General features: G+C 44.1%; 1 protein-coding gene across 1 annotated transcript; it reads right to left on the reverse strand.

Moving 5' to 3' along the window:
* Positions 1-1,853: 1,853 nt before the first annotated feature.
* On the reverse strand, positions 1,854-9,201 carry LOC109481822 (protein NLRC3-like). The gene is made up of 8 exons (XM_019784428.1): positions 9,093-9,201; positions 7,904-8,352; positions 7,549-7,686; positions 7,021-7,190; positions 3,917-6,258; positions 3,236-3,374; positions 2,787-2,878; positions 1,854-1,985 (listed from the first exon to the last, which is right to left on the reverse strand). Exons 1-8 carry the CDS (start codon positions 9,125-9,127, stop codon positions 1,919-1,921), a joined length of 3,432 nt encoding a protein of 1,143 aa, XP_019639987.1. The 5' UTR covers positions 9,128-9,201; the 3' UTR covers positions 1,854-1,918.
* Between the last annotated feature and the right edge of the window lie 2,035 nt (positions 9,202-11,236).

Here is an 11,236-nt window from a genome sequence, read left to right on the forward strand (position 1 = left end):
ACCTGCAGATTACGCTGAAACGCTATTCGTCATGACCTCACATGTAGACTATAATAATTGATAAGACCCAAAACTATCCCTGGTCTATATGTTGCAATGGTTTGAAGTAAAGCTAGGAGCATTAATTTGTAAGGAAAGTCCCCCTGTAAGAAAGTTTTGAAACTTTGCGATGACCCCCAACGTTAACTGGCAGCGAGTCAATAACAATGATTGAAGGACGTTACTACCCTTAGGGGCCGTCAGCCTAGCTACTCTATTGGCCCATGGTTGGCCTAACAGGTTAAACAGCATTAGCTTGGTGCCCAGTCGACGTCTACCGCGGTTGGGGCGGTTAATCTTCGGGACTGCAGCTCCTCTCCCCCGCCCGACTCAACGTTTAGTGTGGAAGGAACACAGAATCTTTTAGATTTGTCAATGAACGTGTGAAGGGACTCTGTGAGTTGTGTGTTTGTGTCAAAGATCTGAGTTGGAGTTGTGTAAGGCGTTCAATTTTTGTACAAATGCCATAATGGACTTTTCTGTTAAGTGACAGTCGTTATGTCAATGTTGGAATCGACTGATATAATTTTTGTGATTGGGATTTCATTTTCATAATCATAAGAAACACTAAGTTATAATTTGTTAGTTACAAAATTACTTGTCGAAAGTGTGTGATCATAGAACTCTATTTGCTCCATTTACATTTGGCACTTTTTGGTTCAGGTCTGATTAATGTCAGGATTAAGAACTAGTCGGCGGTACTAGTATTCCAATGTTGTGTAAGACTTTAACACATTTCCGTGACTTATGAAGACATGCTGTCAAGCATTTCTCATGTGGGTAGCGTGGCCGAGCGGTCTAAGGCGCTGGTGTAAGGCACCAGTCATTTCGATGGCGTTGGTTCGAATCCCACCGCTGCCAAGACTTTTGTTCCACATCGAAACAGTTTTTTTACTACCCTGCTCGTGTATCGATGAGTATGAACTCGTGCGTTTGGTGAAGATATATTTCAATCTTTCGACTCCATTCCCCGTATGTGCTGGCTAAAAATAATCAAATCTTTATAGGTTTCTTTGTGGGCACTAAATAGTATTAATTTTCAAACACCGATGTCAATTACTTGGCATTTTATTGTATATACAAAAGAAAAGAAGAAATAATGCTGCATTGCATATTTTATCTAAAACTAGATTATTTCTTCACATGATCATTAAGCAAAGCGTCGATCCTGGGTATTCAGATAATTATAAGAGATGCTTCAATGCTTTAAATCCTAATGTTTATACAAAATGTAGTCTACCTAATATTTGCTGAAGTCAAAATCATCACTCTTAAATCACTATTCCTACCTAATACACAGAAAGATCCTCGTTTGCCAACGATGGTCTAAGGTTGTTCCCGAAGTACACTTTACAAAATATGTAGCGTTTTACAAATTTGAAGCGCTGCGCTATCACTTGAGATTAAACAATGAATAGCAACAATATACATCTATGAACATTATAGGTACGTCGCATTATATAATCTCCAAGCAGATTTCGTCGGGGACGATTAAATTGGCTGCCCGAATTAGTATTTTCTCCCAGAGACTGTCTGACCAGTTCTCCTTCTTCCGATAATGCTCATCTACCGAAAGATCGGAAAATAACTGACATGTTGGGGGAAAGTTGCGTTAAGTGCCTTTCTCAAGGGCACAACGTCTGGGCATGTATATAGGTGGAATTAAACCCAGGACCCATGGCCATGGGTTCCGAGCCGAATACCCGACAATTACATGTACGTCACACGACGCCACGAGAATTTATACCGATTTGCGAATTTGATACCGTCTTGTCAATGTGATACTGTATTGTCACGACCAAAAGATCTACATCCATTCAAATATGTACATGTAGAGATACATTTTGTACATGTGAATCGCAGTGGTAGAACGCCCTGGTTACCAGAGCACCAACAGTCTGGAGTCACTGTAGGCTGACAGAGCCGGCAGATTCTCTCTCCTGTATCTGTGGGAACAGGATATGACGTCAATTATACGCAAAATACAATTAGTTGATTATGGAATATTACATCTATCTAAAGACCCTGTCACAATTCAGAACCCCCCCCCCCGACCACCAACCAACCAAAGTTATATTGGACCTATACCATTATTACGTCACAGTTTGTTTACCTGTTCTAAAGAACATTCTAGAACGGCCAGTTAAAGAATAAAGATCATTTCAAAGTTTTCAAAGTAAGGTATGTCTAAATTTTTGCTGCGTCTAGTTATGTTGACACAGCATACATGCCGCGTGGGTGATTTAGTTGTGACATAAGACGAAAGTAGTACTGTATCAAAAGCCTTATATTAGGCTAACGCTACACAAACACACACCGCGCTACGCACCCCTGTACAACATAAACGTCGATTGACCGGCATTCATTGCGGTAAACAAACTGTGACGTAATAATGGTATAGGTCCATTACAGCCAACTTTGCTCCCGATCTATTCCTTACCATGGTTATTTTATTAGGAGGTGTTTGGAAATTTTGGGGACCATATTTTGATTTGTGTGACAGGGGCTACAGATACAACTGTGTTTTCTTTTGGTTTAGATGTGTGCATTTATGACATTATCTAACACACAAAGGTTCCACAAGCCTTAGACTCCACAGAATCAATGATACATGCTTTTAAAAGTTTATGTTCACCAAGGCAACATTGATTTAATGTGAATGTCAAATAGATCAACGTACTGAGTGTGTTGTAGAGTTCAAAAATACATTTCCGAGTTGGGACTATTGTAAACAACAATGTACTCACGATACGGTTGTCAATTTCCCATGATTCTCAGCTGCATCCATGAAAGTGTCAAACCCATCAGTTGTCATGGCAACGCGTCGTAGATGTAACACCTGTCAAGTGAAGTTAGTGGTCGTAAATGTTATACTGGATAAAACATTTTTTTTGCCCCTCTCTATCTATTCATCAGAGCACTATAATGTTTTTTTTTGTGTGTGTGGGGGGGGGGGTAAATTTAAGGTGCCGTCATGATGCTCCAGGGCAGAAACTTATATACTCCCGTATGCACATACGGGTAAAATATTTTCAACTACATTCGTGCCAACTTCAATGCTTTTAGACAAAATTGCACAATTGTATTAACTTTTTCCAGCAATATCGTTCGACTGAATAAGTGGCAAAAAAAAGAATAACAAAGAAACAGAAAACAGAGAAAATTAGCGACAGTTAGATTAATTGTAGAGTCGCACCTCTAAGTTTGGAACCCGGGACAACGCCTCCGATAGCTGGTCCACACAGTCGTCAGTCACGGAGAGTTTACCGCCGTACGGACCGGAGATGTCCAGCTCCTTCAGTTCCGCAATCTTAGGCAGATTCTTAAAGAATGCCCTGCAAAAATGTCACATAATGGTACTTTCTTTAACATTGTGATAAAGACTGACCTAGCTGAAATTGGTGATTCCAAACCCCAAGAAGTATATGAAGCATAATGTTTACAACAACTGCTGACAATTTTAGACATAACAATTATAATGCGCAATACAGGCTTCCCCTCCTTTCCCCTTCCTGAAAGTAGCGTGGAAAAAATCTGTTGATAGATGATACCACATATAGCACGGGGACCCCAAGAACTAATCATATAATTAAATCTTTAAAAAATCCGTCAAACCCACATGTGCTGCGAACATACAAACACGACGGAACACAGTACTTGTATCCTCCCGCGGAAGGATATCTCCTTCGCCGTGGTAACAAGGATAACACAAGAGAAGGCAGTCTAGTTTTTTTTTCTACTCTGGTGTATCATATCCCTAGCCTGGAATCCATTCGTGAACGCTGTGTCTCCCCGCCGTTCCTTCGCTCTGCCTTGAAGGCAGGAATCCACGGATGGATTCCAGGCTATCAGATCCCAACAAAGAGCCGAAACTCACCCGAAACCGTCGTTCGTCACAGGGTTGTCACTCAGCTCCAGGTACTGCAGGTGCGGCAGATGGTGGGCCTGTCTCGAAACCGCTTCCACCCCCTCGTCTCCCACCACGTTGTGAGACAGGTTGAGACTCGTCAGACTTCCGGCCCTCTCAAAGTTCGCCGCGAACTCTGCAACACCCTGGCTCCCGAGGAAGTTGGTGTTCAAGTCGACTGCTTCTAACTCAGGACAGTGGTGCAGCGACGTGAACAGGCTCTTTGCCGCACGGAGGTCAAGACCGTTCCCTTCTAGATTCACGACTCTCAGGTGAGGAAGTGTTTGTAGGCTTCCCGACAAAGTCACAGCCCCATCAGGACCTATCCGGCATCCTTTCAGGTTGAGGTTGCGTAGATTTGCCAACGAGCCCAATCCTTCCAGCAGCACCTGCACGCTTGCTCGGTCATCTACTTGATTCCCTTCCAGATTGCACTCTTCTAACTGACCTAACGGACACGTCCTGAACGCGTTTCCAAGCGCAACGCACGCTTTCTGTGTCAGGTCGGACTCTCGAAGGTTCAGGGTTCGAAGCTCACCCAGATGCTGAAGACTGGCACTCAGCGTCTCAAGTGTATCCCCAAGGTCGTTGACAGATACGTCTACATCTGTTAAGGAGGTCAGTTTCCCAATCGCCGCCAACAGTGACTCTGACGCTTCTTTTGAAAAGTTGTTGTCCGCCACGCGAAGTGTTCGTAGTGTTCTTTTTGCTCTGTGCATTCTCTTCAGCGCTACAGCTAACGTACTACCCTCTTGTCTCAGGTCCATTCCACAGAGATGCAAATGCTGGAGCGAAGTTATTTTCTCGAGTTTTTCGATGATCGGCTTTATGTTGAAGTGCGGGCTTCTCGATATGCGAAGTGTTTGCATGACGTTCAGGCGGAGGAGCGCTGTCCCGAGGTCGTCGGCGTCTCCGAGCGACGTGCCCCGTACGTCTGCCAGACTCACCTCGGTGACTGCCTCCACTTGTTTCAAGTGTTGCAGGTAGTAGGCGAGGTACTTCACCACGTCCGCGCTCACGTCGTAGAATTCGACCTTCCCCGAGGGAAACAGCTCGAAAACGGGGAGCTGTATCTTGTCTTTTGCCGCGCTCTCGTACAGACACTGCAGGGCGAGCTTGACGAAGTCTTGATGCTTCTGGTTCTTAGTTTCTCCGGAGGCGTTCTTCCAGATACGGAGGAGATGCTCGATCAAAGCCGTCGCCGCTCGCTCTGATGAGCCACAAGCGAACAAGATCACGTACTTTAAATCGGACGCTCGCTGTAGTGTGTCGATGCTCGTCAAGTACTTTCTCGTCTCCTTTTTCGACGTTGTGAGTACGTTGGCAAAGTGGCAACCAGCCAAATACTCCTGAATGGTCTTGTGTGAAAACGTCAGATGGCGACCTCCGTTGACCTTGCTATGCGCATGTTTATCGTCATACGTGAAGACACCAAGTTCTGCCACCCGTTGGTCATTGATCTTACCGAGTAGATCGGCCTCTCCGAAAGACACTTGGTCAGATAGCAGACACTCGAAGGCGACCTTGCTCACTGTCTCAAGTAAGCTGGTGATGTCTCCACTTCCTTCTCCTTCGCCATGTTTGACGTGGTACCGCTTGATGATGCAGCTCATGAGTTCTTTGTACAACCCTGTGATTGTTGCAGGCAGGACAATGTCAGGTTTGTCTTCATACAGAACGCTGATGAGCATGGTGAACATGGGAATGGTGGCGATGCCTCTGTTGGCGATATGCGGCTCTAGATGCTGCAGAAGATCGTCAACCTTGTCCTTCTGACCCTGGAAGTGTCGCTGGAGATATTGTCTGACGTTGTCAGGCGAGAACCCGGTGATCTCAACCACCGTGTCTGCCACGGGCTGGACCTCGTCGATCTTCGATGGGCGTGTCGTCGTCACCACGACCGCTCGTGGATACATCCTTCCCCTCAACAGCTCTGAGATTTCAGGACACCTTGCCGAGTCGAACTCGTCGTACCCGTCTAGTAGGATCAGTACTTCGTCTTGCTTTTCTTGCAGACACTTCGCTAAGTCTTCCCTTGTGAAGGGAAAACCCTTTGGCATCAGCTGGTCAAAGATGGCGTCGATGATACCCATTTCCTGACCAATCAGACGCAGCCTTAGCACGAAAACGAGATTGATCCTTTTCAATGATAGGACCTTGTCCGTTGACCAATCCACGGCCAGTTTGATCAATGACGTCGTCTTCCCCACGCCTGCATGTCCCTGCATCACGATCCGTAACGGCCGGCGTTTTCCTAGTTTCCTTCTTGGTCTGAAGATGTCTTCCATGGACCGAAGACTCACACGGTTAACCTATAGGGAGACAGCAGGCAACAGGCATAAGAATAGAAGAATCCACCCCCAAAAGAGCTATAGACATGCATCCACTCTTTTTTAATTTTTTTTTGTTGGGGGGGGGGTCTTTTATAAACCAAATACTTTATAATCACCCCTTGGAACAGAAATTGGCTAAAAGGCCAGAATGTAACCCGTAAATAAAAATATTCTCGAGATTAAACCCTACATGTTAACGTGTATAACCTGGTTTAGTTTCCTGAACATGAATACTATTATGAAGTGACTGAGTGTTGGTTTTACTCACTGTGTAAAAATGGCATGATAATGTACTTTCTACAAGACAATACTGCAAGACAGTATCAAATTAGCAAGATTGTATCACTGGCCAAGCGCAGTATCCAATACATCCCACAAAAAGTTACCAGTACAGAAAAGAAAGTCAAATAAAAATGTGTAAACAAAAATAAGCCGAAGCCTAAACCGCTACCTCTACTTTATTAACAGTGTATTTGTTATTCCAACATATAATCAAAAGACGTGGTGACGTCACACTCAAGTTTTCCAAGCTTATTTTTATACCGCCACCAACACAGAGGACAATGAAATACTAATTTTAACCTGAGTAAAGTGAGGAAAGCCTGGTAATTAAGTGCCTTTCCCAAGCGACCAAGATCTGTGGTATGGCAGGGTTTGAACTCAGGACCTCTTGGTTCTGAGACAAACACTCTGCCGTTACGTCACGCGATCTTACTTAAAGGGTGAAGAATAAAAACCGACCTTGAACCCCTCCATCGTCTCCTCCAGAAGGTCCAGGTTAGTGTACACGTCATCTATCGGCACACAGAAGCTTTTGTTCCACGGCAGGGGCTGGATCCGGCTCAGGTTCCGCCTGTACTCCGTACGGAGAACCGACCGGCAGGACGTCAGGACCAGCTCTAAATGATCCTCTAGAGCAGGGCAAATTAAAGACGGTTACTATTAAAGAGAACAATCACCAATCTATACGTGATATCAATGGCACATTCCTGTGGATATGATATCTGCTACTTATCTTGCCCCTGATGCGTCACCAAAAATAGATCTTATAACTATGCATCCATAGCTCTATGGAGAATTAGAACCCTTTGCAATTCCATAATTCCTAGCAAACTAATTAGCGGGGCCCCTGAGTCGTCACCAAAACATGACTTATTAATAGATAGTAATAGAAATAAGAAAATAAGCTTCAACCTTTCTCCTGTTGCGGTTGGTGCATTTGAACATTGGTAACAACATTAAAACAGGGTTATATATATGTCATTTTACCTGCGGCTATTTCGGACGAAGTTCTGCCCTGGGACCCTTCTGACGCGATGCTCATCTGGGTCTGCATGCCGATCTGCACGTTCTGCACGTTGCTTAGGTAGTACTGCTGCACTCCACTAGGAGGCGCTGCGGCACCGGCTGAATTGAAAGATTTAGAAAACTGAATACTAATGCATTGTATATAGTATTGTTATGTGCGCCAATAAGGTGCAGTGTGTAGCTTTTGGATTTAGCTATATTTTTTTTAACCTGTGAACGACCCCTGCCCAATGGCCCAAAGAATCGTTGAAAATGCAAATGTAGGACCGTCAATCTAATATTATGAAGACAATCATTACATTATACGACTGCATACCTGGCTGTGCCTGCTTGGGGGTTGTTGACTCGCTAGGTGGCGCCTCAAGTTCCTGTGAGCACAGCGCGCTGCCTTCCGAACTGGCGTCTGACTCGCAGCTGAATGACCTTGGCAGTCCTTGAACTTCAGAAGGATAATCAGCTGACCAATGGGCGGGCGCGCTCGCACCCTCTGGCGAATCTGAGGTCGAGTCAGTTTCTCGTTCCCTGGTGGGCTGTTCCGTTGACGGTACGTCCTCCCTCCACCGCTCCACCCGGTCTCTCAGCCCGCCCAGTCTCAGGATCGCAGACGACAGTTCCTCCCACATGGTGACGAAACTGTCTGACGTCACGGCCGTGGTTGCCTTGACGACCAGGTCTTGGTAGATACGATGGACGCGGACGATGTCGTGGACTGGAGTTTTCTGGGCGGGAGAGGGGTAGACGTCCCAGCCCTCCCACGCGATGGACCTAGGGAGGACAAATCGTTCATCGTATATTCATGTTTACCTTCGCAGAAGGAAAACATATTGCTCGGTTGCGTCTATGATAAATAATGCCTATGACCTGGACCAGGCGTCTGTAGCCATGGTAACCTGTGCTGTAGCAGACACCCTGTGGTATTGGGTTGCATAATGTAGCAGGGCAAAGCTGGCTGCTCACCATAACAATAAACAGACCAGTTCGAATGAAAGCTCATCTGTGTTGGTAGAATCCATCAGCCTTCTGATGAAGGTTGACGGGAATTTATGGTGAGTTTCTACTTTGTGTTGGAACAAGTTTGAACTCTAAAAACAGTTGTGTAAAACATTACTCAGTATTGCAAATGTTACCTTTCCAGTTCTTTGATTTCATGCACATGCATGGCCGATATATAGTCTAGAATCAGATGTACGTGAGGAAGATTGTAACCTTTCTATCATATGCCCCTTTTTCTGTCGCTACTCACAGAAAACGGCATGGTAGAAACCTCTGCTTGAAGAAAGGGAATACAGAACTTCAAAAGTGATACGTATACTTTTAAATTTTGACAACAAGACTTATGTAGTGCCAGTAAAAGTGCTGTGGCTGTACGAGCTCGAGTCTGGACGTAAGCAGGAATTATACAATAGTGGTCGACATAGGAGAATTCAGGAAGCCATAGATTGCATATATACTGCCGACAGAAGTTTAAAATCTCAGATTTCTTGTTATTGGTGTTTCCTACTAACCTTGTCCGGCACAAGTAGCGAATCAGCAGGAACATAACGGCGATGTCCAAAGACCCCGGGCTCACGTGACCACTGACAGGAAACAACAGGTCGTACTGTTCTCTACTCAGCACCTGTTGTGTAAGACATGGGGGAAGATGAATATTCCTTTCTATTTCATATGATTTATTCTTAAAATGGTGTATTTTTCATTTTTCAAAAATAAATATTCACAAAATATCCTTCCTGACCCAACTCGTATTTTTGACGCAAAGAGCCATTTTGTTTTAAAAATTTCCATCATGACTTCATTTTGCATTATGCTTGATATTATTGTTTCTCTTATTTTGTAGACAAGACTTTTTGTTTGTTTAGATTTAGATATACTATGTCCAAGATACTTTCATTTTGTATCAAGTTATGGTTTATTATAAGAATAAGTGTGTTTGATATTTCTTGTTACAAACAAACAAACAAACTGTAATAGACAAACAAAAAACAAACAAACAAGCAACAAGGAAGAGCCAACAACGTATCAGATTATCACAAATTCACAATGCTTAACAGACGTACAAATAAGGAAGTGTGGGTCGTGTGGCACAACGACAGAGCGTTCGGCTCGGAACAAAGAGGTCCGCGTTTGAACCCTGTCATTCCAGTGATTGTATGCTCTGGGACTTAACACAAATTTCCTCACTTGACTCATATCTATTTCTCATCCATGCGTTTGTCCTATGCGTTGGTGGCTGCATAAAAATAAGTTGAAAAACTTGAGTGTGCCGTCGTCATTCACGAGTTTCCTATCCCCAGAATGCATTGCGAAGACAGGGGTCTAAACTTCATTTGCATAGGACAGGAAGGCATCGGAATGATCCTGTTGACGCTAAACAGCTTGTTTGTCATGATCAGTGTGTTTTGAGGTGTTGGGGGTATTTTATGCTCAACGTTAATTAAATTACTATGGGTTGAATCTGACAACAAATAGAGAATGGATTTTTTGGCATATGACGTGGTTTGTAACGTTACAGTGGTAATGTTGTACTGATGCTGTAACGTTACAAACCACATGTTCCATGTTAAAACTAGAGTTCGGAGGTCTCATGCCTTCGACAGTGTGATATTGTTTTGGTGGGTGTTGTGTGTGTGTATAGTGTAGGTTTTTTGTGAAGATGATTATCGTAGTGAACGAAGCAACAGACTATTCACCAAGCCTGTACCATGTCTTTCTACGGAAATACGGATCGTAGAATTCGGCAAAAAGAAGAGGAGAATTGGCCTGGGGAGTCTGGCCGCGAAAGGTTGTTTTCTTCCCTCCGATACGCGGTGATCCAAACTTCAAAACGGCAAAAACTCCTTCAACTAAATTATTCTTCTATGCAGCCAGTGTTGTTGAAGCGTGCGATGTCCAATACATTGAAGACAATTGCAAGTTACAAAATCACACAAACTGGCCAATTGTTGTGATGGTATGTGGTATGTAAGATAAATGGGTTCCTCCCGGTGAGTTGTATCTCTCTAGCGGGCTAACTGACCCTTTAGCGGCATACTATTCCCTTTATTTTGGCCGTTTTCTACTATTTTTCCAGTGATCCATGGTGCCTGGTAGAAAGTTAATCTTCCTCCACAAAGAGAAACTCATTTATCATATATGCCTTACTTGTTAGAGGGGCCGTCGTATCAAACTTTTAGCAGGAAACAGCCCGACTTTCTATTCCAGCCCGGGTAGTGGTATAGATTAGCCCAGGTCCTCCGGGGACGTTCCCAGAGGTACGACTGGCAGGGCTGAGGTCAGCCTCGGGTGACCTACCTAACCGTCCCAGTCTATCCTGTCAATGCAATTTATCCTGGATAGAATTCAAATAAAATATGTATCCTAGTTGCAATTTAACAATCTTCAATTTTTGAACTAGTAGTTATTTACTGGTTATTTCTCAGGTTGGCGACGCAGTTTGGCTATGTTAGTTTTCTTGTGGGGGCCCATCGGACCATAATATGGTCGTGAAAATCTATCCTTTCAATGGCAGGGCTTCTCTATTCCCTCTCCACACGACCCATTATGAAGAAGATTACAGGCATCAAACTCAAAGTCATTCATAGAATACCGCCGTGCTCCTCGCTAAAGCCACAAAGCTTATAAAGATTAGATACTGCTCAATGCGTTCAGA

This window comes from Branchiostoma belcheri, unplaced genomic scaffold (genome assembly GCF_001625305.1).
Source record: "Branchiostoma belcheri isolate BF01 breed outbred unplaced genomic scaffold, Haploidv18h27 scaffold58, whole genome shotgun sequence".
Taxonomy (NCBI): domain Eukaryota; kingdom Metazoa; phylum Chordata; class Leptocardii; order Amphioxiformes; family Branchiostomatidae; genus Branchiostoma; species Branchiostoma belcheri.